The sequence below is a fragment of the Dermacentor silvarum genome, chromosome 3, assembly GCF_013339745.2.
Source record: "Dermacentor silvarum isolate Dsil-2018 chromosome 3, BIME_Dsil_1.4, whole genome shotgun sequence".
NCBI classification, from domain to species: domain Eukaryota; kingdom Metazoa; phylum Arthropoda; class Arachnida; order Ixodida; family Ixodidae; genus Dermacentor; species Dermacentor silvarum.
Genome location: NC_051156.1, coordinates 234818284 through 234845859, shown reverse-complemented (window position 1 = coordinate 234845859; position 27576 = coordinate 234818284). Strand labels below are relative to the sequence as shown.

The 27576-nt window shown below is 45.2% G+C and overlaps 1 protein-coding gene across 3 annotated transcripts; it reads right to left on the bottom strand.

Annotated features, from left to right (window-relative positions):
- Positions 1 to 1206: 1206 nt before the first annotated feature.
- Positions 1207 to 27539, bottom strand: LOC119446885 (uncharacterized). Of its 3 annotated transcripts, none has more exons than XM_037711464.2 (6): positions 27215 to 27539; positions 20087 to 20326; positions 17220 to 17354; positions 16168 to 16388; positions 13232 to 13498; positions 1207 to 4247 (listed from the first exon to the last, which is right to left on the bottom strand). In XM_037711464.2, exons 1-6 carry the CDS (start codon positions 27219 to 27221, stop codon positions 3084 to 3086), a joined length of 2034 nt encoding a protein of 677 aa, XP_037567392.1. In that variant the 5' UTR covers positions 27222 to 27539; the 3' UTR covers positions 1207 to 3083. The 3 variants fall into 3 exon arrangements, with proteins under 3 accessions (XP_037567392.1, XP_049520439.1, XP_049520440.1); XM_049664482.1 differs by lacking the exon at positions 27215 to 27539 and adding an exon at positions 26993 to 27167; XM_049664483.1 differs by lacking the exon at positions 27215 to 27539 and adding an exon at positions 26993 to 27166 and having other exon boundaries at positions 17220 to 17348.
- Between the last annotated feature and the right edge of the window lie 37 nt (positions 27540 to 27576).

Below are 27576 nucleotides of genomic sequence, written 5' to 3'. Positions count from 1 at the left end.
GCTGTTCATCCTTGCAATGTCTTTTGTGCAGAAATCATCACAGAAATCCAAACAGTATCAAATGAACTCAAGCAGCATACAAATGAACATCATTCATGTTGAATTCTACTTGTCATGCTGAAGTGGCTGCATAAATACTCAAATCCTCGGATCATGCTCTGATTTCGCAAAAAATGAATAACATTCCACAACAGGTCACAGCGCAAGTCACTACACACAGCTTCCAGGAGTGGCATTATGTGTCATTGAAGAAGTTCTTGCTGAAATACCTCAAACGCAAAGAGTGATCTGTTGTAGGAGTGAGTTGATTACAAAAAAGCCTGTAAAACCTGCATACGTATTCAAATCTGCTAGCCCTCATTCATTCTTCTCTTACCCTTCTTGCCCTGCGCCAGTGCAAAGGAACAGTCTACAGCATGATGGCTCAGCTTGTTTACCCTCCCTTTGATCAAATAAATTTCTGTTCTCTCTCTAAAATCAAACAGAAAAAATCACAATGCTTCACCATAGATAATAGCCATTACATGCAGCCACCAGAAATGGCACAATGCTACTTCTAGTTGGATCTACCCAAAAATAGAGCAAGCCGAAGCCATCTGTTGAAGAGCAAGTTGATAAAGAACCACAGGTGGAACATGGGACCCTGATCCGGACTAACCAGTTGAAAGCAAGTAAGTTCTTCACGATGGAGCAACAAAATGCAATTCAGCTCAACCAGTGTCATTCAACTTCACTCTTCAGGCTTGCTCCCACTTCCATTGTCGAAGCATGAGAATGTCTCACTACACTCGTGCTTTAACATTGCGGTGAAGCAAGCAACAAAGTGTGCCAGACATGGCTTCCAAAATCATCCAGGTCACACTGTGCAATTAAAAATTATCTGAGAGGCCATGATTTGACAGCTGCATGAGCGTATGCTTGAACACATTAGCATGGTTTAACATCGCTATTTCTAAATGTTGTTATAAAGGAGGCTTCATTTCTTATGTCACTATGACTTGCATACAGAAGGCAATATCTGTTTGCAAATATCACCGCAGTGGCACTGCGATAAGAATTGCAGACTTCCTGGAAGTTTGTATATATTCAATAGTAGGCCACAAATGCCATAAAAAGACAATACCTTGGACAGAGGCAACAATATAGTACAACGTACCTTGCAAATAGATTCAATCAACGCTTTCTTTCTTAAATCAAAGGAATGCAAATTGCTCGACATTTATTGGATGCAACAGATTATGAATGCTAAAAAAAAAAAGATTTCATCATTTGAAGCCTTCCTATTGCGCTTACATAAAAGTAGTTCTCATTTTTCCACATTGGTGAACGTCAGACACGAGTTATAAAATTTTATTATTTTTCAACTTCGCTTGCCAGCATTATGCAAGTGAACCATAAAACATTACTTAGCTTGAGCAATTAATAAAAATGTGATAAGTGGGCTGCCATGACTGCAGTACTGTTTTCTTTGCATGCATAGTTTTTTTGCAGACACAGAAGCTCTTGTAAAAGCAAATTAGTGGACTGGAGCTGGTCTGCAGGTACAAGTTGCCTGAAGATGTGCAATATCACCATACATTTGATATCCTCCCATTTGATCTCCTCGAAAGACCACATAGGCATTTTTGCACTCACTGAAGGGAACCTATGGCATGTTGAGCGTACAATTGTAGCTTAATAAATATGAAGTAGGAAATTAGCAGTCAATGAACACCATCTCACAAAATGCACACATATACACTAACTAGCACTGTCACCCTACATAGATGCACCTTTCTGCTCCACACCTTGTTGAACGGAAACATTCTTGTCACCTCCAAAAGCTAACCAATGTTGATGAAAAGAAAACTAGATTCACAGCACGGCATTGGCAATGTTAACACCCACGAAATAGGTTGTATTCAGTGCCAGAATAATAATGTAAAACTATTCCTATCTGTTTTTATCCAACTCCAAAATTAGCCCTCTCTGATAGTTCAAAATGGCTCGGGCTCCGCCCATGTGATCGAGCGCTACACCCAAGTGAAGCCCAAGCCTTTCGACCTCTCACAGAGGGCTAATGGCGGATTTGTAATAAAAACATATTGCAATAGCTTTACATTATCCCAGCCCAGATCCCGTTTCGAAAAAAAAAGTTAACCAATGATGATCATTTACTTCAATTTGATAAGTAGCTAAATTGGCAGATGCAAGTTTCGCATAATGCAATGAAATAAAACATTCCTGCCACAACATTAAAATACAAATAGGCAATCAAAACTCTGGTCCCATTTCTTGAACATTTGTATGTGGCATATAGTCATAAAAAAAAAAGAAATATCCCACTTATCATGTTATGAAACAATAAAGATTCAAGCACAGGAAGATAAAATTATATTTCCCGAATATGTAGCATCAGTCTTGCTGCTTTTACATTAGCTTTTTAAATGTAGTTAGCAACATGGACAAAAAAAACTAGTTTATAACTGTATGAAGCCAACAGACAATGAAACCAAGGAAAGCACTGGGGAAAATAACATTTCTTATTTAACAGTGAAATTGCTAGCAAATGACAATTAAACTTGAGATATACCTAAAATTTACAATAATGGAAGTGAGGAAGAAAAAAGAAAGAGAAGACAACCTTGTGTTCATAATTAAGCTTATGGTAAATTTAATTATGAGTTATTAATTTTATAGTTCAATTTTTTTTTTTTCAATGTTCATTCCTCTTGTACTGCTTGACTTCACATAGTTGCTACTAAATATTAAGCCCCTCAGTACCCCTGATGTTTAAAGCTAGCAGTTTAGCACCTTGATATCCTCCACGCATACAAAATGGCCTTTTGCATCACCACTTAAGCTCGAACTTTCTTGATTATTAGCCAAAGCGTCACACCGGTACAAATAACTTGCTTGAGCATTCACTTCAAGTACCACACACATGACTCACACAAATCTTGGGTATCTAGAATTGCTTACGCCTACTCACTGCTCCTACGACATTTCCTACACTAAAAAGCTATCAGTTTATTTCATACAAGGAAGGAACACCATCACTGATCAGTCCTCCAATCTCTGTGGGTGAATGAGAGACCGCGCACTCAAAAGGGAGCAGCTGGGTGTGAGGTCGATTGTCCTTCACGTGCTTTACAGTGTTGCCGTTCCTGGCACCGACTGTCATGTGACGCACTACGGCAGTGCTTCTGCAAGGTGCACGAAGCATCAGGTGGCCGGAAACCCTGCGCCTCCAGCCGAGCCACCTGCCTCGCGACACTCTGTCGTGGAATGGTGTGCACTGCCTCCACGTACGACTGCACAGTCACTGAGCCGTTTGGCTTCGGTTCTGCACCAGTAATCTCCGTTGTCCGCTGTTTGTTCGTTTTTGAGGAGGCAGATGCCGACGAAGAAGAACGAGGCGACTCTGCCTGGTGATTCGACAAACCATTACTGGGCTGTTCTGTCCTCACGGGCCTGCACTTGACTGTGATGACCACAGGGCAGGCAGAGTTAAGATTCTTGGGCGTCGACGTGGCCGTTGGAAGGTCTAGGGAGCAGGGCCGCACCACGTCCCTCACCATCCCCGCAGTGGGCGCAGCTGCTTCCGATGCAATGTGGGCTCCTGATAGATCACGCACTTCGCTGCGGCCTTCCGGCACTCTCCGCAAAACTGAGCTGTCCCACGAGGGGAGTGAGAACAGCTTTCTTTTGCTCGTTTTCTTTCTTGTGGCCTTGTCTTCTGCACTCTCCTGGCACGCAGCGGAAGAGTGCCGCGCTTCTGGTGGCAGAGCAGACAGTCGTTCGAGGCCACCACTGCTTTCAGGCAGCTGTTGAATACCCTGTGGGGAAGAACTCGCAGCCTTGGATTCCCTGGTTCGGCTCTTGTCCGACTCCATGCCCGAGCTGTGGCCGAGACAGCAAGACGTTGCGATGCCTTCGGCCGACGACGATGCTCCAGCTGCGGGGGCCTTCTTGGAAACCTTGCGCTTTGGCATAGAAAAGCGTTTTAACCTTTGCAGCGTCCTGTCTAAGGGATGCCTCGCCCTGGGTGGGTCCGCGGCAGCAGCGGCTGCTGGCTGTGGAACTTGGTCGACTTCCGGGGCATCTGCGGAAGCACTGGACTCGCTACTGGTAGGACTGAATGCACCTTGACGGTCGTCAACGCTAGCAGTGCAGCTTGAACTCGTCTCACTTCCTCCTTCTTCACCTTCCCCACCCCAGGAAGTTGGGTCAGGGTACACATTGTTGTTTTGACTTGAAGGAGGGCCCTGGAAAGAGAGGCAGTAGCAGTCAATGTCCAAGTCACAAAGCAAGCTGCACATGCTCAGCTTCAAGCTACTTTAGCAACTGAAGAAGCAGTGCAAGGGCCTGAAGAGCTATAACTTCATGAAATGGAAGGATAGCATTCACCTTAATGTAGCATCAAGCAAAAGACTGAGCCTATGCACATTCTTCAGATGTCAACAATCCCTTTCATTCTATCTGTGTATTGCAGGCTTCTACACAGCTCATTGTTGACACTCCGAAAGTGAAAGCCTGCACAGTGAACTGACCTGATAACAAATTTTTAACTCCATTTTTCCGCTGAATGTGTCTTTCGCATTAGGTGTGTTTTCCCTTTTCTCATTTTGCCGCCATTTGTGTAATGACAGGATGAGTACGAGCACTGTACCATTCACCTCAGGAGCATAGCTGGCAACGAATTTCTGTGTTGCGAGCTGCAATGTGTTTCTGTTCCCTTCCATACGTTGATGAGGCGAATCATGTATGAAATCATGGAAATGCATAATGCCGTGATGACTTTGCTTATACCGTAATTACTCGCATAAAAAAATAACGCAGCGCTGAAAGGAAGGAAAAAGCCAAGCATGCTCTGCAGTACCGGGTTGAGAAGCACAGCAAGAACGTGGTTATTCCCCAAAACACATTATTCCCCCAAAATTAGCGAGAAGTTGTGGAGTGCATTCATCATGCGGGATAAAATTTTGAGCAATCTTTTTTTTTTTGTGGTCACCACTAAAAAGTAGGGGAGACACGGTACGATTCGGCGTCCGACACACCAGAACCGCAGTGTTTTGTCGTGCCATAGTGCGTGATATGGCGCTGTGGCATGGCAAAACACCTTGGACCCGGCTGCCATTCTGGTGTGTCAGATGCCGTATCGGATGCCAAATTGTACTGTGTCTCCTACTTTTTTCACACGTCTGGCGTCCAATACAGCATTACGGCGCGTCAGACACCGAATCGCACAGTGTGTCTTGTACTTCACAGCAGCAAGCTCGGGGTGTGATCATTGTGCGAGGAAAAGAAAAAAACTCACTTTCTAATTGGAAAGGTTGGGAGCGCGTTCATTATGCGAGTGCATTCATTATGCGAGTAAATACAGTACCTTTTTCTGACAGAATGTACTTACATTAAATCTGCCCATTTTCTCTAAATTGTAGTCAAACTAGGGGTACTGTTTATATGGCTTTGAAGTCAGTCATTTGAAGTATATAGTATATAAATACTATATAGATATATTTGAAGTCAGTCATCTATGCATAACTGCTTCTAGACATCCAAAAAGCTGACATGGCTACTTTGTGCACCGTAACAAATTCCAGACCATTCCACTTCGAAAGCTAAAACCGAACTACAGAAAAGTGCAATTGCCAAGCCTTTAGCAGACACCCACGAGTGACATGGCATTTACATCTCACCATTGCGAGAGCCTGAAGCGAGCATCCTTATCGAGCAGCGATCTTGCTGAAATGCTGTGGCCACGCAGCATCTTTTGGGTGCAGCGTAAAGGCTTATTGAGTGTGCTCAATATTGCCGATCATCTTGCTCAAGGTCACAATTAGTATGCCATGACCACATTTATGCATCACTGACAGAGTCCTAAATGAGACAGGAAAAAAAAAAGAGAGGCCTCGACTCCAGGTTCAACGCTGCTGCCGTGAGGCCACAACAAAATAGCAGCCAGTAGTCCGAGCAAGTGTGCGCGAGCAGTGATTGAAAGAAGGGGGGAAGTTAACTGGGAGCACGGCGTCTGGTTAGGCTAGCGAGCTGCCGCCGGGTGAAAAGTTAGTGCAAATAATGCTGCCAATGCTGCCCCATTGCCTTTTTTCAAAGTCGAGATTTCCAGATATCTGGAGTCTGGCGCAAAATAGTTTCAAGATAAGTGGTGAAAAACACATGGGTTGACACATGGGCCAGAAAAAAATTTCCGGCTTAGCCGATATTTCGAGATATCAGAGTTCGAGTTAACGAGCATATACAGTACAACCTCGCTGATACGTTCCCGCTTAATACGATTTCCCAGCTCCTACGTTCGCAATCGCGAAAAATAAACATAACCCCATAGAGGAATGTGTTAATACATTCTGGTTAATACGTTCCCGGAAAATACAATTATTCGGCAGCAACGTTCAGCATTGCGGCAAACTGCGGTCGTATGATACATTCTGCAGTGAAAAATTATCATTCAGGTGTGCAAAAGGCCGCTAAGTGGCAGACGAGTCTCTGCTAAGTGGCAGAGAAGAGGTGAAGCGCTAAGTGGCAGACAGCCACCGCGCAGCTTCTCTGCAGTGCTCAATCCCCCCCTCCGCGACTTCTCTCCATTGCTCGTTCGCCCGAAGTGACGAAGCGCGGCAGCAGCGGCGAGCGAATTGACCTTTGCGCTACCTCGCCCCTGGCTTCAACGCGAACTACTAAGCAGCGAAAACAGGGGGACGCGGCACGCGTGGCGCGGGGCGCTACAACTCGCCAAGATCGTAGCAGAGGTGGTGGCGGACGAGGCGCCTGAAGACGGCGGCGAGAACGAAGGCTTGCGCCCACCAGCTACCTTCGCCGAAGTCCTTGCTGGCCTGGAAGCCTTAGAAAGCTTCTTTCGCACGAAAGACAATGAAAATGTGGACAAGAGTCTGCAATGTACACAAAAGGAGTTGTTCCTGTCCAAGAGTGTGATGCACCAGCAGAAAATACAGTCAAATCTCAATAATTTGAACTCGAAGGGGCCCAAAAATATGTTCGAATTAAAAGAAGGACTTATTTTTGACGTATTTGTGCACCATAGCGCTACGTACCAACAGTGCGAGTCGTGAAATATCGCGGCGCGCAAGCACATAGCGAGCGAGGGCCACGGAACTGCCCACGCCGGCCAACGCTCGCATCCCGATAGCGCCTCTTCCTCTTCACAACCACAATCTCTCTCTCTCTCGCATCCCGATAACGGCAGTGAAGAAAACTTCAGGGAGCGGGCGTATACGAGCTCCCTCACCTTCGACTCTCCGTGCGTGCCCGCCGGCCCGGCACCAGCTTAACCTGCTCCCCTAAGTTTCGTTTTCTGCCGTTGAAGCGAGCGTTGGCCAGCGTGGGCAGTTTCGTTGGCCGAACTGGGCCTCCGCGTTGCTTCCCTCTGTGCTGCAGTCCGCTGCGTTGGCTGAGACGTCGGCGCGTGCACGCGTGTTCCAGCGCGACCCTGAAAGGCGACCTTACCATTTGAGAGAGGAAATTTTCGCCGCGGAATTTTTTTCTTTCATTTTTATTTCTCAGCGCGGTGTTGAGGGGTCTCTCCTAAGCTTTTGCTTTATGGCGGTGTCGGAGCATTGCCAGTTGGAGGCGCCTCCACGTGATTTGGCGTGCTGCTGAGACCATTGTCAGTGCGCGGTTATGTTCGAATTAACCTTCGCAAATGCTTTCGCGTTCGAATTACCGAGCGTTCTCGCCCATTGGAATAAACATAACTTTGACGGCGCCACAGCGTCAGTTTGAATTAACGAGATTCGACTGTAGCTATGTTTTGCAAGAAATGTTTTCTGCCTTTGCACCTCAATATGGGCTTGTCAGCTTCAATTTTTACTGGATTCGGACCGTACGTTTTCCCGGATCGTACGCTTATTTTTCGCGCATTTTTTGAAAACGTATGAACGAGCTTCTACTGTACTGTACTTCATACTTTGCTTATGAGCAACACGAGAACAAGGTGAAAGCAGGAGCCAACGTTTCGACAAGTGGACTTGCCTTTTTCAATATCGTTTATCTCAACAAGTCCACTTGTCTAAACGTTGGCTCCTGCTCTCACCTTGTTTTCGTGTTGCTCATCGTCTTGAATTTCCATCTCCAGCATTCCCCATGTTTTTCCCCATACTTTGTTTATGTGACTCTGAGGTTGGACTAAGGCGTTCCTTAAGAGCCAGGAATGAAGTGCAGAGACCAGTGTTATTTGTTCACCCTATAACTTTTCTCTACTCAACGTTATTGATCCTCCAAGAAATGGTATTTTTGCATCCATAACTTGAACCAAGAATTCAATAAATTAAAGGTAAATTTCACATACAAATGCACTCCACATGGCTGTGAAGTCACACCATGCTTCACTAAAGAACAGCTGCAAATGTCTGTGACTATAGGCACAAGATAAAATTTGTTTTAGAGGTTTGCTTTGTGCCGACAATTGTGTCAAGTTGCTTTTATTTATTAATTTTACCCTCAAGGTACATAGGTACAATACAGAGGGGATGGGTGATTACATATTCGTATATAAACTACAACAGGTAGATCGTAAATTTAGGCAGTAGCATGAAATCATAACAATCAGTATCACGTAAAGATGCAGAAAAAAACACAAGCTAGTGAAAAATGAAGCATAGATACAAGTGCAACATTGCACAATGGTTACAGACGAGTTAACCAAAAAAAAAAAAAAAGGTTAACAGTGCAGTTCATTAATGAGTGGGGTCACTCGTTCTCACTACAAACCCTGAAAGGTGCTCCCAATCTTTAGAAGTCATCGGCGTAAATGAGAGTGTAACCGTGTTACTTTTGGGTATGCTGACCTTTTGAGAGGCACAAAGATGCACATCCAGCAGGTACAGGATGGATATGAATGAAAGACAGATATGAATTATGAATAGGGTTGTGCGAATATAGAATATCACCAAATCGAATAGTGAATGTTCGAATTTTTGTTTCACGAATAGAATATCTATTATCTACCATTCAATTTCTCGAATATTCGATATATAGTCGAGTCCCGCTACAATGAAATTCACGGGACACGCGAAAAATTTCATTGTGGCGGAACTTCGTTGACGCGAAATTGGTATGCATATATAAGTACGCTAAACGGCAAAGCCGCGAACGAAACCGAAAACCATCGGCCGGGAAATCTTTGCAATGGCGTGGGGGCAAAGGTTGCAACGTACAGAAGGCAGTCGATAAAGCGTCAAATTCACAAGAGAATGCATTTCGCGCTGCTGTTACAGCATTTTTCGTACATTGCGGCCGACGCCTAACCCAACGCGCATGCCCGGCTGATCGCAAAACACTCATTTTCCGGCACATGCACCGTCACAATGAAACGGTTTGAATTATCACAATTTCACTGCATATTTATGACAAAGTCGGCAAGCTTGGCAAGCTTGCGCTTGCCAGAAGTTTTATTTCCAGAAGTCGGTCAGCCTGGATTTCTTGCGCTTCACGGTAAGCAAAGGCGTTATGCGAGTCTCAAAGTCCGTTAAAAGAGCCATTGCAATGTCATTGTCGTGGGTTCTGATAACTTTTCTGATGAGGTGAAAAGGATCCATTACATTCAAAGCAGTTGTCGGAGTCGGTGTGTCCTAGCAGATTGTCATTTTTCCCAGACGACGAGACATTAGCATCTTGTTGACAGCAGACGCTGCAGCGCAGCCACTTGAGCGCTATGTTGAAAGCAATCTGCGATCTGCACAAAGTGAGCACACACGCGGGCCTCATCTTCTAAGCAATCTGCAATGTGGGCAAAGTGCAACTAGTGCCGCTGGAGTCGTGTGCGCTGTGCTTTCAACATTTAGTTCGCGGTGAAGCGAGAGACGGCACGGAGGTCAATTCGCTCGCTGCTATTGCCGCACCTTCTCACTCCAACGTCATCGAGTCATCGCAGCAGTCATCGCAGCAGTCATCGAGCGAGATGTGGTGATGTTTACCTATGCGCATGCGACACCGTGCTCGGTAATTTAGTTAGCGAATGTTTACAAGTTTATACGGACAATAAAACTACTATCCTTAGTTTGTATAACTGTCTACTAATCTGCTATCGCAATCGATGCTTACTGCGAGATTTCTTCCTTCCGCTTTCTGCCCCGGCGATTGTATGTGCCAGAACCTCGAGAGAGAGAGAAATTTACGCTTCTTTGTTGGCGTAGCCCTTTCGACCGGACACAGACGACAGAAAACGGCAGCTATTGCGGTGATCCCCTGCAGTCTCGCGCAGGCACGTGATGACCATGTGTGGCTATTGATTGCAGTGGCTGAAATCAGTACTTTGAATTTGATTTCATACGCAAAAACCTCGTTCAAGCGGACGTACGATCGTCACAGCTTTGGAAGGGCCTTCTAATTTGACTACTCGGCAGTTCCAATTTCAATTCAGTCCCAGTTTCGTTCTCGAAAAGTTTGTTGAAGCAGAAATACCGAATAAAACACCTTCATTATGAAGGGACTTTTTTTTTATTACTTTCTATGGGCAGCTGACGGAGAATTGGAAAATCTCCGTTGTGCGTTGTGACGGAAATTTCGTTGTAGCGGCATTCATTGTAGGAGGATTCGACTGTATTTCGTGTAGACACCTGTGCAGTGTAGTGCGCACCGCCGAGCCCCTTGTGCTCGATGCCGCCCAAGCGAGTGTTTCACTTCACTTTCGGGACAAAAGGAGCACTGTGCACGCCGCGGATGAACCGCCCCAGCTGATGCAGAAGCGGACCGGACTTCGTCACTGCAAGTGCTTCCCGACGTTGGCCCCATGCGGGGATCACACACACAGTGGCCAAACGCGCCACATTGGCCGGGGCCGCCTCTGTTGGTACTAGGTTCAGCCAAGTCAACAGAACCGATCGAAATGATAACAAGACGCAGGCAGAGGGAACGGCAACAAAAGCAATGCGTAATTTGGGAAGTGCGAAAGCATGTGCAAAGATCAGGTCGATCAGGTTCTATCATCATCATCATCAGCCTATATTTATGTCTACTGCAGGACAAAGGCCTCTCCCTGTGATCTCCAATTACCCCTGTCTTGCGCTAGCGTATTCCAACTTGCGCCTGCAAATTTCCTAACTTCCTCATCCCATCTGGTTTTCTGCCGACCTCGACTGCGCTTCCCTTCTCTTGGTATCCATTCAGCAACTCTAATGATCCACCGGTTATCCATCCTACGCATTACATGGCCTGCCCAGCTCCATTTTTCTGCTTAATGTCAACTACAATATCGGCTATCCCTGTTTGTTCTCCGATCCACACCGCTCTTTTCCCGTCTCTTAATGTCAGGCCTAACATTTTTCATTCCATCGCTCTTTGTGCGGTCTTTAACTTGTTCTCGAGCTTCTTTCTTCAGGTTGTATACGCAGCGACAAACTTGTCGTTGCTTCAGCAGTTGTCGATCTAACCCACATGTGTTATCTCGGGAACGATCACCGATAAGCCACCCGTACAAACATATAATGGCAAGCATTCCATGACGGCTTGCAGCCCATTACCACATCAGCCGGCAACAAACTTTTGTCACGGCCACACTGCTAAGCCACTAGGCAAAATTGGCGCTGCATCAGGCTTTGGCGACTAAAGTTACGGTTTGGCGCCGAACCGACGCAGATCGAATCACAGCAGCAGCGCGACACTCAGAAAGCCGACAAACCGCCTCCGAAATGAAAGCAAGAGACGGCAGATGAATGAGGAGGGAGATAAGTGAAGGGGGGGGGAGCTAGAATTCTCGCCAAACCTGACAACGAAACGGTGCGGACGGCGCCTGCCCTATCGTCAGCACCGGCTACACACGGAGCGGTGATAGAGTCACACGATGCGCGGTCCTTTTGTCTGTCGCACAGATTGGCCTTACGATAACCCAACAGCCACAAAGTTGGTTTAGACCATACAGTTTCGTACAATAGGTAATTACTAGAGAGAACCCTGGCACTTGAGTCTACGTGAGTTGCAAGTTCAGCCAGCATGGGAATGACGGGTAAGTACATGGATTTGCCTAAAATTCGTCCTTCGGCTTCAAACGGCTTTGCGACTTTGTAAACTCATTGTTTTCAACAAAGTACTGCCTAATAAATAATTACATAAACGTTATTAAAATTGTCCCATGGGAGCATTTGAACACAGGACCTCTAGAACAGGAGCCCGATATTTAAACCATTACGGCACGGACGCATGCATCGACAAGCGGCATAGAATGTACTTTTGAATTTCTCACTGGTGCATTTTGCGCGTTGAGACGCTTGGCGCATTTCAATTCGGCCACTTAGACAGGCTGAACTGTCGCAATTAGAAGTGATTGTGCGTGCTCACAAGTCTTCTGCATGTAGAAAAGCACAGATTGCTCTGAAATTTAGGACAATGAATGCGGATTAAGAGTATAATAAACAAAGCAACAAGAACATCTGAATCTACAAGCACGAAAAACAGACAAATCCACGTAATTACCCATCATTCCCATGGTGGCTGAACGATTCCAGCACCAGAGTTCCCTCGAGTAATTATTGCAGGAAACTCTATGGTTTGGACCTTTTGTATTTTGCAGAAAAACTTGAAAGGAACACTTTCTATGCAATAAATGAAAGGCTGCGACAAAACACAAGTCCACTGTTATACTGAGAACCTCATTTGTATTCAGTATAACAGAACGTCGGTAATTCATTAGTTTTAGAGAGGAAAGAAAAAAATAAAGAACACTTGATTTTGTTCAACAGAATTTATATTGATAAAAAAATATTTTCCGGACCTACATATACTAGAACTGAGCTGCAATCAGTGCTGGCATACTAATTTGGTGTTCCCTTCAATAAGAGTAGACCGTACTGTATGCCTCGATTTCTATGTACCTAAGTTACTGAAAGCTTGCAACATTCTTGTTATGCAATGCTAGGAGACTCCCAAGCATGTGCAGTGCCTTAATTTCATGCCCAAAATTTGTAAGCATTATATTTAGTAAAAAGCGTTCTGGTTTTCTTAACTCGATTTAATTCGGAATCTACTATTTGGTATTCACACACCCCTAATTATGATAGTACGTCTTGTAAATTCATGTACGAGTGTTTTCTACAACTGGAGAGTAAACGAAGCGGAAGACATGCTGGACGTTCCGCATTTCTCGTTCCGAATGTTGTTCTGAACAGGCCAAATGGGCAGATATTTTTTTCCCCTTTTTCCTAAGGGCTGTAACTCGGAATACAGATTACCTGCACAGACAGGTTATACACGCGAAAGTAAGGTATTTGCACCAGCTAATCACCTGCAAGCTTAGCCGCTTGTCGCCGTCTTGAACCAGGTGTCGAACGGATGGCTCGCAGTGTGACAGTCGCCTGCGTGCTGCTTGGTCCCCGACGAGCACAACCGTCACGTGTCGTAACCCATCCTCATAGTATGCATCTGAGCGAATTGCTCGTTGCTGTTGAGGCAGCTCCCCTGCTTCGCTGCTGGTTGACGAGCCTCCACACAGCAACGGAGGCGTGGCCGACGCAACACGTGGCAATGGCTCGGCAGAGTTGGGCGCGACTTCCTGTACAATCATTACAGCACAAATATTTTGTACAGAAGCAAATGCATAGCTTGTGTGCAAGTTCACTAAAAGCTAGTGGAAACATAGTGTGAGCAAACCACCCGTGAATGAAGGTTCTATAAGAAATCAAGGTCATGAGTGTAGCATACCAATATCCACACATGCATGCTTTGGAGAGACCATTTTAAACTGAAAAGCATTTCCAGTGACTGTGGACTCTGTCGATAAGAAAGACAAAACCATGCAGTTAACTTTACCTTCACAGCATGGAAATGTATTTAATGTCCATCATCATCTCTCAGACTAGCACTTTATTGCAGCCTATGATCAAAAATATAGCATTCATGATTCTTCGTACTGTCCATAGCGTGTTTGATATTCTGCATTTATCAAATGACTCCGCAAGGATTGTCAACAGGATTGTGACCCACGCCTAGACTAACCCCTTCGCTAGTTCGTCATGCAACGCATGCAATTCTTCGGAACACCAAGAACATGTGACACGACTTATTGCCGATAGCTTAACATGTAAAATACCTTATGGTTTGAATGAGCTTTCGTAATCAGACCACAAGCGGTGCACCATCGTCATGCTACGCGAGAACTCATGCTATAGTCGTTCTGTCCAACGTTTGTTCTGTTGTTATCCATGGTCCACCATCTTGTGATGGCTATAATGCTGGCTAGGCTGGCTCTGACAATAGGCTGCTGCAAACGCTGTTTTGGTTTCGTAATGGCTTGCACTGCATAAGCTACTTTAGGGCAAATCTTCATGGAAAAAAATGCGCACGGTTAGAATTCTGGAATAGTCCACTGTGAGCTACCGTTTTCACTTTAATATTCTCCTGGGCCAGACCAAAAATAGGCATTTTTGACGGGAGGTAACGTGTGTTTGACGCATTAATTGTACAGCTTAGACCACTCATAACGTAACCGTTTATAGTGCAGAACTGGCTACAATGCAGCCTCTTCTGACTCCCATTTACCCTCCCATGGAACTCCATGTACACGCATACCGCTTACAGTGCAGCCACGTGAGACGAAATACCGGTTATAATGCAGCTTCCGTGCAAAAATCCCGCCGATAAGCGCAGTAGCGAGCGCACTTCTCAACGAGGTGCACCCGCCAATGGGAGAGGACAGCAACGAGGGTGTTGCGAAGGAGGAGCATGAGACGCCGAGCGAATGAACGAACTATCGAACATAAAAAAAAAAAAAAAAAAGCAGCGGCAGCATGATGCGGGCACGCAGTGGTTGCCTAAGCGACGGAGAAGCATTTTGCTCGGCTGTTTATCAGCTTTGCACTGAACGCAGCTTCAGTTTCTGAGTACCCGTCGCGATGTGCATTGTGAAGTGCAGATATCGCACGTGCGACACTGTCAGTTTAAGCAGTGTTCCAGAAATTTAGTTTGGAGCCATTAGGCTTTATGGGCACTTGCGAGCTTTCACCGTTCATACCAGTGTGCGCACATACAAACTTAGTAGGCATCCGCAGCATTTGCCACGGATGATCGCCCGAGAAACCAAACTCCGCTTCGTACGTGTTGCTGTCAGTTGAGCCCATGTGCATGATCGCATGCGTAGTCTCCATGTAATTGTCTACAGGTACGAACGTACTAAGCACAAGCTGCCCGCGACGACATGCCACCCAACACCACCGCCGGCTAGGAGTAACCAGCATGCCTCGTCGGCGACCAAAGTTGTGGTTTGGTGCCGAGTCAACGAAATGCGTTGCAATGGCTATATGGCACATGGAAAGCCGAGAAACTACCTTGATATCGAAAGTGAGGGCCCGGCAACACTATCATGGCGGCAACTTGGTCCACGGTCGCCATGTTTTCGACACCGTGCACACCAATCAGTCCAAGAAATCAGATGAGACACTGTGCCTGAAACTTCAGTCGCCGTGACTTTTTTATTATTATTATTATTACTTTGCTTCATGCGGAGACTGTGGGCACTTCGACATTAACCTTTTAACGTTCATAAATTTAAACCGATGCAAAACTCCCGGTCACACGCTTCGATTCTCGGATACGCACGGCTACTTGGTCTACATGTTTTGCATATGTGCAGGCCTTGAAGATCGTTGTTTTGGTTATAGAGCAGTACCGCTTATAGTGCGGATATTCGCGACTCCAGCAACTTGCGTTTTAAGCGACCTACACTGTACCTTAAGCGCTGCCAAGACGGACGCCGCCGCTGTAGTCACCATTGAAATCGAGAGCATGCATTGCGACCAGCGAAGTTCGAATTATCCGGCGAATGCTAATTTGTCCCTAAAAACGTGCTGCCCACGTACGTAGATGCTGATAAGTGAAATCCATCAACAGATAAAGAAGTTCCCAAAAGGTGTCACAACACACCCAAAAAAGAAACTAGACCCAGTATATAACGTATGGATTCCTTTGGCTCAATTCTATACCTTTCTTATCACCAAGTAGGAGGGTCCCTGCTCAGACTACAAAAAGAAATGACATTGGAACAACGACTGCTACATTTGACATGTCACCTGAACTGCGTGTCGGGTACCTCCCTACACATGAGCTCCTCTTGGTTCTTACTGGTTCATCTATAACCACCAACAAGGGGCTAAAGATGAATCGGCAAGAACCAGATCAAGTGTCACAATATTACTGTTAGAGAGATGTAGGTGTTGAAGCACCAACCAGCTGCTGCTGCTGTCGGTCGAGTAGTGCAGGAGGAGCATCGTAAGGAGGTGGGGCCTCTCCAGGGGGCACATAAGCCTCTGGGGGCTTCCAGAAGGTATACGGAGGAGGAGGGTCAGGGCAGAAGCCACCCAGGAAGCCCACGCCCTGTTCTTCAAGTGCCAGCTGCCGCGCCAGGCAGGCCTCTTCCAGGCTGGCCGCTGCCCGACACCCATTCAGCCCTGTCGGCCAGGTCAACCATACATTACAAAAAAGTACCATTCAGCAGACAAAAGTTCAGTGAAAAAAAATTATGCGCATGCAGGTGATGCCCACTGGTGACTGATTCCAAGATGTAATCACAAATGCATGTTTTTACTCCTTATATCATTCAGACACTGAGAATACTGAATTAGTAAGTTGATTTTGCTGACGCTTAAATTTTTTATTTTGAGCTTATTCGCTTGAGCTCACTAAAAGGAAAAGTTGCTTTGCTATGTCCAACACTGCAACAAGTTGTTGCATACTGCAAAATTGTAATAGGGTATATGATTTGCCGTAATAAAGCACACCCGAGCAAAGTAGTAGCACTAAATTAGCAGTTGGGCAGCACAGCAGCCATCCCAGCTGCAACAAACTTTGACCACATTTACTGCAGACTTATGACACAAGGTTGATAGTAAGAGGCAAAGGGTTAAGAGCTTGATTCTAACGATGCATTTAGGTAGAGATGGTGTAGAAAGTCTTTTGCATTTAGGTGTATAAATGTGTTTTTGACAGAAGTAAGGGATTTGTCACCAAGCACTAATAGTGCAGTGTGAAAACAGTACCAAACATTTGTAAAACATGTCAAAAGAATTGTCGTTTCACAGCAGGGGCAGGAAATTGAAATGTGCGAAACAGTTCACTGTTCTTGAGATAGTGTGAACGTAGGCTGCTCTTCATCGAATAGAAGGAAATTGTGGGTTAACCTGGTAAACCAAACAATGTTACACACAGCTCACTGCACCTGTTAATTTGACACATCAATGCGAGTTATTTTCTTCCAAAAAGGAAAGGAATTCAAAACTGACTTCGTATCATGACCAGCAGGCGCCTCTTGCGGAGTCGATGGATCATGAACAGCAGCAGAGCCACAATGAGAAACGATGCCACCGTGCTGGCCACCATCCGAAGGCCCAGGGTAGTGGCACTCTGCACATCTGCTCCTGACGCCAAAGTGAAAAAAAAAAAATTGAAAAAAAAAAAAGATGGATTATAGTCTAATGGGCCACAACACTTTCTCACAAGCCCGTTGTTTTAGAGTGCAATCACAATAACCTGCTGATTACAGTCAAACCGCGTCTTAATGAAACACACTTTTACGAAATTGTTGATTTAATGACATGTTTTCGATTCCCTGGTACACATTCATAAAGCCTAATGCGTTGAAAACCTCATAGCAACAAAGTGAACTCAACGTCTCGTCTAATGAACTTTCGGGAAGAAAATATGCGTAGAACAGGAGAAAAACATGCGTGTCCCAAGATTCACCTCAGGTGATGGCCGTCATTAACTTGTTAAGAAGGTTTGCCGCTCTCGCATTGGAACACGAGAGGCGCTCAATAGGCTCCATGTCTATGATAAGTGCATATGCAGGCAAAAATTACATCTTTTATTGCTCTTGAAAAAATATAATGTTATTTGCATAAATGTTTCCATTTACAGAAGTTCTCGATTTCGCTACGTAATTCTTGGGTCTAATTAACTATGTTAAATCAAGGTTTAACTGCCTAACATCAATCTTGGATGCTTCCCCAGGGAAAATGGAGCCATTACTCCTGCATGTGTCACTTTCAGTACATATCAACTGGCCAGCTAATAAGATGGAAGCAGTAACCTTGATCACTCTTAGATGAGTAACTCGGCACATACTAACAGGCTAGCCCAGCAGAAGCAAACATGATAAAAGAAACTTGTAGAAAGTGCACTTTTCGCAAGATTTATTTCCACACCACAAAACTGTCATTATTTTCACACTACGCAACTGTCAAGCAGGCTGACCAGATGGGCAAATGGCACACCAAGGTATTAGTGATTGCTCTGTTGCATGGTGTATGACAAATGAATGCTATGTCATGCAAAAGTGGAAGTACCACCAGATGTGGTCAATTGAAAACATTTAAAGATCATCTTCGGCTAGGACCCCAGATGATTCTAAAATGTTTTGCCATGTGGGTGTGACATAAAACAAAACTGCATTTCCACACAAGGCTAATGCAGCAGTCTGCCCTGTACAGCAGTAGTTTGTAAATGCTTAAACTGCTACAAGCTGTGCAGGCAAGCATCCGCTGCAGCAAGCATGGGGTCACTCACCACCCTGATTGACTGTGCAATACTTGAACTTTACCATGAACATAAACCCAAAGTTGAAAACGAATAGCCCTTCTAGCTTTGTTTTGCCTAAGGAGAGGATGAAAATGCGTTGTAGCAGATGTAAAGTGCCGAACACAAAAGACTTGTTTACGGTGTACATTTTACTGGGATGACGTAGAGATGGAATACATTCCTCCTGTTATAAAATTCTAGACTAAATGAGAAAAAAGCCCTCCATTTGACAAAGACAACCCTGCCAAAATCCCCCTTTGGGGATTGCAGTATATATAAATAAATAAATACAAATATGTTGCTGCTTCCAAAGCACGTGCTAAAGTTTCATATGAATTCTACGTAGAAAAGCAGGTTGCAAAAGTGCACAACAACAGTGAACATGTTATAGCATGTTTGTAGCATGTTAAGGAGCCCGAGGGTAATATGTGTGGTGCAGCTAAACAACAGCAATCTTTAAAGTGAATGGAACAGTACTACCAGTATAGTTGCAATGCCAACTAGCGAGTGTGCATTGCCAATTACATCAGCTCAAAATCAACAAACATAGTTTTATCATATACTGTATGCTGGCGTAGTCTGATTAGCTGACAGCAGGAGGGCATAGGGAAATGCATAATTAACCAGCCACATCACAAGTGACATTCATGGTATTTTAAAAGCCAAGTGCATGTAACACACAAGGAGTGCCACAGCTTCCTTGCACAACTGAACATGCGCTGGTGTTGTGCCATAGCATTGCCAATGGCTGAACAGCTATCATATGACCACCTGCTTCCTACACAATACCCTGCACGACATCCACTGGTATGTATGTTCTTTCTGCGCTCTTGTCAAAAATGTTGCCTTGGCCACTGTGAGAAGTGTGGAATATCTGCATCATTGCACCTTCGAGTGTTGTGCCCAAGTATACTCGCCTGGCTGCCAATACATATTTGAACTCAAGATAATTTATTAATGCTAAACATCTATTAAAATGGCTGCACTATCTACTCAGAAGATGGTTAAACTGAAATTTTATGGTAGGTTCTGTGTTTACACAAGAGATGGCATGACAAACCTTACTGCTGGTGTTGCTCGTGTCTCTTGTTTGCCGACATGTCGGATCGCCACAAAAAGCCCACCCTTTATTTTAAACCATGCAGAAACTTATGAACTGTGATTCAGAGGACTTCGATGTTGATTACAAGGTGCCTTCAAGGGACAATGGCAGCGACGAAGAGGCCACGTTACTTGAGGAATGCTAACTATACTAAGATTAGTAATTAGCACAATTTGTAATTGTTGTTTGAATTTCCAGGTTTAAGTATTTTTTAATGTTCAGCAACATATTTCCAATAAATTAGCATTTGAATTTAAGGCCTGGTAATGTGTTACTTCAACATAAACTAAATCTGTTCCACTTCACAAGAACACCCAGCACCCAGAGGGTCATTGGCATAAGCCCTGTAGCCTACTTTTGTAAATACATACGAGGCACCAAGAACCAAGCACAAGTGCTTACACGTTTGTGCAGACAGAACCGTGCATCCAAAACACGAATGAATAAAAAAGAATTTGCAAAGTGGCCAACCATCAGGTGAACCAAGCGTGGTGCCGTTGCAGGCATAGTCGCAGCACTCGCCCGAGCCCCTAAGGTACGGCTGATGGCAGTGGGCTGGCGGGTAGCAAGAAGTGATGGAGCAGGAGTCTGGCCGTCCACGCTGGCAGGTGCACTGCTCACAGGGGTCCTTGCCCTCGGGTGTGTACCGGTCACCATGCTCAACAGGGGTGCCCCGCCTGTCCACACAGCCTCCTGGTAGGGGCAGGCCATCTGCACATGGGCAAGCCAATTCAGTTCAGACAGATGAGAATGCGAGGGAACCTGTGGCATGCCTGCACACTTCCGATTTCCAGCAGAGCACACAAACAGTCGGGAAAAAATCCACAGTTTAATGCAGTGCCCCATGTGCATTTGAGTTCAATACAGCAGTGCCAAAACTGGGCACAGGCACTGTACTGTTTCGATTCTCACCAAGAATTCTAATGTCACTCCAGATCTATACAAAATTTTGGAAAACTGCACATCTTCCTCTCGTTTCTTCCACTGTACCGTGGCCTGTTTCAAATCCATTAATTTCTAAAAGCCATCGCTCAAATTGGGGGGATAAAAACAAGACAGCATACCTGCCAAACTGTGAACTTGCATATTCACAAAGATTTTATGGGGAAGCACAATACCACTTATTTTTTCCCCTGAGCACACACCTTTTGTGGGATGCATGCGCTCTTTATTAGTGATAATTTACCTTTAGACACAGTGCAGAAGCAGCAGCAGAAAACTTGGAACAACGGAAAGTGTCAAGCAACACACTGCTTTTTAGATCACATTGACGTTTTCAGCGACATTGCTGATTTCAGCTGCTACAAGAACTTCTGTGAATAAGCTTGCCCCAAGCAGGTATCCTTCTAGTGTCCTTTCACAATCGGAAGCCATTTAAGGGTACGGTTGAGACCAATGTGTGAAACTTTTCTGTAAACAGAATTTATTTTTCATAAACCGTTAGGAGGCAATTGTAAAATTATAGAACGAGTCCAATTTCATAAACTTTCCAGAAAACTTGGGGAGTTTGCAGGTATGAGATTGTCATACTCCCCGTGAACAAGGCACCAACGCCGGGCCAAATTCCAAAGCCGACTTATCAGCTTCCGAAAATAACCCCACGAAAGCAAGGACAATTAATAAGGGGCCCTCTGGTGCGCCAGAGAATGCCCGTTGTAGTCCAAAGACTGAGTCACAACCCAGAGTTGTCAAAACCCAACAAAATATATTACTCAAACAAGGCAGTTACACACACACATACACACTTCGGCCAGGCACAACACAATGCAATTCAGCTGGGTGTTAACAAAACTCGGGAAAATAATTAACGACAAGCACTAAGAGTCCAACACGTACACACAGAATGAGTAGAAACACAAAGTGTCCACTCGTATTCACCCGTGCTGGTCTTGAGCCGGACGATCTCGGCGTAGCTTGAGGCAAATCTCGAAGAAGTAACTTCTTCCGGAAATGCAGACGCTAGAGGAACTTATCGACTAGCTTGCCGGGGAATCCCCTTCTTCCGCAGACGGCCAGTCTTCACGTCAAATTTCTTCACAGGCGCGGTCTGATCCCCCTTCCAGTTCCCGCACAACGCTTTTATTGCCTTTGCCGTCGCTTCTAGAACTTTCCAAGGGAGTCGTGATCCGATAGCATGAACAAAGCCTGGGAATCTTCTAGACATTTCTCGCGTTTTCAACCACGGCCCCCGAAGCGTCGTCGAGGAGGGTAGTGACTCATCCGTTGGCGCACGCTCGGGCTGTCTTACCCTCTCTCTCTCTGCTTGCCGTGCATGGGGTCTGAGAGGGTGTTTCGGCACGCGCCCTCTCTCTCGAAACCGCAACCTTCGCATATCTTGTCGAAGCTTCTAGAATCCGTTGATCGCGTCGGCTGTCTGTGGCGTATGCGTTCTCTCCCTCTGTCGAAGTTGCCGCGGGGCCAACTTGCTCCGGTGGTGGGGTTGGCTGATGCGCGGCGCGTGCTTTGATTTAGCACACTTTTGTGACAGAGATAGTACAAAAATAATAAAGGTTCTTAATACATGCCAAAGCACAGTGCCCGTCTGTTAATAAGAGCTAGTTGAACAGCTGCCCTTTTCATTTTCACTCGATGACAGCAGCTCCACGAGTATTGTTTAGGTATTGATGTTCTTTACTGCAGGGTCAGTAACATGACAGAAACCATGACAGCCTCTGCCACAATTCACTCGAACAATTAAGAACAAGAGCACAGGATGCATGCTATCAAGAAGCTGATACTTCTACGAAAGGGCATTGTATTTGTGCGATTAACACCATATCAATTTATGATAAGCTGACCTTGTCCTCACTTACGAGTGCTTTTCTTATCAAAAAATGCAATTTGTCACACACATTTTTATGCTGTTTGCATGATCTACAACAGTGTAAGCTAACTGAATGAAACTCTCACTCTACAAACAATGTATACCCTTCAGTCACAGTGCAAGCATACATGTACACTGCTTAATTTCACCAGTTTTATTCAATCGTGGCAGAGAAAAGAACCACAACTTCAGGTAAACTGAACCCCTTGCATACTCAATGTGGCTTGATTTCACTCTATTCTGCTGGATATTCCTCCATACAATGACTTTGCTGAAGGTGCTACCATGTATGACAGGATGATCTACATGCCACCTTGTCAGAACTGGCAAACGAATAGTTTTTCCTTGGTCGTAATGCTTACAGCCAATAATTACCTTTTGTATGTATTTTGAGCCGATAATTCAATTTTTTATAAGAAAAATATTTGACATGGCTGACTGTACAATAAATTGAGATTTGATTCCTCTGTGATCGCAGAGACTCAGAAAAAATTAATGAAGCACCATTCTACCACTCTGACTTTCTTGCAATGAAGTCTGCAAAACCTAGGAATAAATGTAACTTTACCACTTTGAGTCCATCATATTTGTGATTGGAGGAGGTATAGCAGCAGATGTACTCGTGAATGCTGCAAGCAGCTCTATTGTTGGCGAATGTGAAGGAAGCAGAGTCCACGTGAAAGGGTGTAGAGGGAGTGATGTCCAGTGGATTTGTTGCCACTTCAAGTGGAGGAAGACAGTTGCATTCTAAAGTTGCACAAGAAGTCACACTTGACAAACTCTGCTCCAGATCAATGGGACAGCCCCTGGAGTTATTCAAGGCTTTTCGGGTGACGAAGGAGTTGACATAACTGTAATATTTGTTACTAATGTGACATAAGAAACATGTCAACTAGAACTGCTTTGCTGCATTCAGTTTACTATGTTTAAGATGCAAGCTTTCATGCAAAGCATGAAGAAAAAAAGAAAGGTTGAAAGGCGATTCAACCTCCAGCTGAAGTCGATCAAAGACAATGTCTTCCTGAGCAAGCTGGAGGTGAGAATAGGGCAGAGTCACTGCGCACAACACTATCGTTTCACTCCTCGTGTGAGGGAGTAGGACTACTTCAATTTTTCTACTGCACTATCTTAGAAATTGGCCCACACTTTTAGATTGAACATACCCACAGATAACGGCCCACATTTTTTAGCCTGCACTACCTCTGGGATCAGCCCACATTTTTAAACTGCACTATCTTTAGGTCCACGAAAAAGGCTAGAAATCTAAATACCACATATGATGAAGTGTGAGTAACTCACTAAGAAAGACTTTACTATTTTTAAAATGTTTTTCTAACCATTTCGGTATTCTTTAGCGAGTAAAGCTGACTGTCGAGAGACTGGAGACATGTCCAAAAAGTAGCACCTCCAGTTCCTAAAGGTACCCTGCAGATGTAACTCCAGCACCGACGAGGGCACCTCTAGCGGTGGCACAAGTGTAACTTGAGATTCGCAGCAGCAGCAGCCATATATAGTTACTATAGCGGCGGCAGCATCACTACGCAGACTCCGGCCGCGCTCTTCACTTTGTTTTGTTCCAGATCATTTACATTTCAAACGAAAACCGAGGTTTTCGACGTTACCTGCAATAAGTCCACGTCCAAAGCACAAAACCTGCTGTACTGTGGGGCACAAGAGTGTTTACAGCAATGCTCCAGGTACGAAGCTTTTTGCCAGCACGGATATCAGAGAAGCAGCGGCCCAAACTCTGTACCCAGCTAATTCGTTGAAGAAAGTGCTCGGCATTTTCGGTGAACTTATGATAACAAACGGGCACATCGTAAAGTTACCTGAAGTACATTTCTTTTCCACTTAGTAGCGTGTGTTTTGTTCGGGAGACCGGGTGTAATGTGCACAAAGTTGGTGAAAGTAAATTCGAAATTTCTGCTGGGTGACTAGCAGACATTAAAACAGTGACTTAGGCCAGCAGATACACCGCTGCTACATTGTCAGGGCTGCCATTAACAGGCGCTAATTTATAACTTTTTAGAACAAGCGAACACACACATGTGGCACGGTGGTGACAGCAATACGACAGCGTCTTGCAGGCTGCCGTCCTGTTGCAGATATTCTTTCAATATCGTTTACGCATTAGAAAGAGTTCGCATTCCAAAATATGTGTCCTTAATAGTCTGCCAAGCGGTTACTTGCACACATGACAAACTACTGCGTTTTTTGCAAAGCAATAGCCGATGTTTTGGGATGGCTAAGGCGGCACGTGCCAAAGTGACAAATGTACTTTAGTATGCTTCACCTCAGTACAAACCTGTAATAAGGTTAAACATATTGATTGGACAAAGGCAAGGGCTTGGGACGTAGGGTTATCGTTCCAGTGACAGTTGTCAAAATGTCATCCGGAAAAGAAAATCAACCCAACCATACGAACTGCTTCGCTGCAAACGAGAATGTTGACATCATTGTTGTTCCTGCGTCTTGAACAATAAAATTTGGAACTGTGTCTTGTTTTTCAGAAAGCAGCACTTTCTCATCATAGACAGGATCAGGCAATTTTAGTTTCAAAGGTAGTTCATTTCTGCAAGGAGTATATATGACTAATGGGCATTCGGTGTCCCCCAAACCTAAAGCACCTGGCCCCATTACACCACAATGAACACTAGTCTTCCTAAAAAGCATAGCTACAGCCACCAATTAAGCCGTTCTAGCCTTACTAAATTCTGCTTTCGACTCATGATTCTTCAAAAGTCTTATGTGCTTTCCATGATGAAAGAGCACTTCAGGCAAGCTGGTGACTTGTGCACAAGTTCGACATTATCTCATGAATGTGCAAAGCAACAATCACAGTCTGTTTATACTTTCCCGCAACATCAGCATGGCAGTCGCTTGAATTTCTTGGCTGTTAACCCGAAAACCCAATGTGCATACTGCTGCAGGTAAGTTCAATAATAAATTCCTGCCTTGTCACTGCATTGATTATAATATGAGGAACACATGACCCGATGATTTTGAAACCACCTACAATTGCTACCTCCTCGACTTCGTAGACATGGCTTGCTGTAAACAAGAGCTTTCCCTTGAGGTTAGCGCTGCGAATGAACACGTCTGAGTCTCGCAGCTCGAGGACTCATATCTTTATGAACATGTGCACGGTGTTCGTTGCCACAACGAGCACCTCGCCAACCTTATGCGGCGATTTTAAACTTGCCGACGAAGTCACTCTCTCCTTCTCTTAATCATCGCCTCCGAGATAGCACACCGCCCGATCTTGGAGGCAACACCCCAACAAGCATCAGAACGGCCATTTGATGGCGCTATCAAATAGCCGAGGGTGGCGCCGCCTAACTATGCGTAAGGTGCCTATATAAAGTGGCGAATTTCCTGCCTGTTTTGTAGCACGGTAGGACAATCTTGCTGTTAATCAGCCGGCTTAAATTTGACATCCACAGTAAGTTTAGTTCAGATGTAGGAGAGAACCATCTCACTCAATGTTCACATAAGCAAAACTAATAACAAAATCCATTCTTGCATTACAATTTGGTTTCACTCTTTAGGAACTCTCATTAGAATTCAGTAAAACTATTTCTATATGTTCCATAGTTTCCTGATGTAGGTTATATTTTGCTTATCAAAAGCAACACTGAAACTGCATGCAACACAATGGCACTCAATAACCGTTTTTTGGTTATTGTTTTGGTCATTACATACCATTCAATCAGGGCCTACCTGCACACACATTCTGTGCACAAAAACATTTTCTATTCAAACGGTATCATAAACTGACTTACACATAAAATGGCACAGATCAAGCACAGCTAATTTTACAGATAGGCTATCAGTGCTTCGAACTGACTGCCAACATTATGCAACCGCATTCAGCGTTAAAGAGAAACAGCCCAAAAGAAAACGCGAAGGCCCTTCCAGCCCCAATCTTGCATCACTGGGTCGGTTGTGCCTCCATTCAAAGTCATTATCTCGCCAGCGACCCATCGAACCGGCATCGTTGCAAATGGGGAGAGCTATAAAGTCGGCGAGAGGTCTGCAACTGGAGGTCTCGAAGTTTAGCGGTCAAGCAGGGAGGATCTCGAACAATGCCGCCTCTTCCCGCTTTGTTCACTGCGCGCAAGATATCCAGGTTACGCGGCTGACTGTACTTCCGGAACGACCTCCCACGCTTGGCTGACCGTATCCTGGCGGCGTCGCCAAACGGCAGTCTGCGGGCCAAATGCCTCCTCTTTTGATTTTTCGCCCGCTTCTTTTATGTGCGGCCGACGCGGCGCCGATCGGCGAAGCGCTTTCGAAACTGTCGCTCGGGCTTCGGCCGGCGTTGTCAAGGCAGCGTGGTCCCGTTTCGAAAGACGCTGCCGACGTGACGCGAATGTCAACCCAGATGTTTGTAAGCAAGAGCCGCGCGACCCTTTCCGGCACAACCGCGGCGATGTGGGCACTACGCCCGTACTACAGCGCCCTAATTTGGGCAACGATCGTTGCAAGTAGCCACGGAAGCTACACGCATTAACGACGGTTCTGAAATCGGGAACGTCACAAGCCATACTCACTTCTAGAAACAACCATTTCGGAGGTCGAAATTGGAACGGCGTTCTTGCAGCAGCGAAACACAGTAGCACTTCTCTCCGAAAGTCAACGATCGCTGGCCGTCAACGTGAGGCTCGAGCAAAATTAAGAAAGGTAGACGGCCTCAAAGGCCGCTGCCAACAAGCACGCGCTGCTTAGGTAAGCGGAAAAATGGTATCGCGAAGGTCGTTCCTTGTAACACTCACCCATCATCACGGCCGCTCACTGTTTTCCGAGGTCTAGTCCCGAGGTTGGCAAGTTTCCGAGGAGACGGTCCGGTTAATCAACTCCGTTCCGTAAACAGTCCGCGCGGAGAGACGTCCCGTCATAACTAGCACGAGAGGTTGTGCGAAAAACTTCGACAGGGATCACACGACGACACTTGTTTAAGGATGTAGGAGACTTTGTAGCAGGATCGGCAAACGTATCCGCTCCATGTCCAAGGAAAAAGTTTCTCTGCTGATTCCTCGACTCGATCCCTTTCCCAAATGGCGTCTTGTTCGTTTCTCTTTGCATCTGAGAGGTGGCGTCAGCGGCGTCTATAGCAAAACCGAAACTAAAACTCCAC

Bases quoted from the DNA above. Each gene is read 5' to 3' on its own strand.
- LOC119446885 (XM_049664482.1), bottom strand. The intron at 17,355-20,086 runs GTTGGCCACTTT...CTTTGGCGTCAG, and splicing joins CACGCTTGGTTCACCTGATG to GAGCAGATGTGCAGAGTGCC. The intron at 13,499-16,167 runs GTTGGTGCTTCA...ATGATTGTACAG, and splicing joins ACCGACAGCAGCAGCAGCTG to GAAGTCGCGCCCAACTCTGC.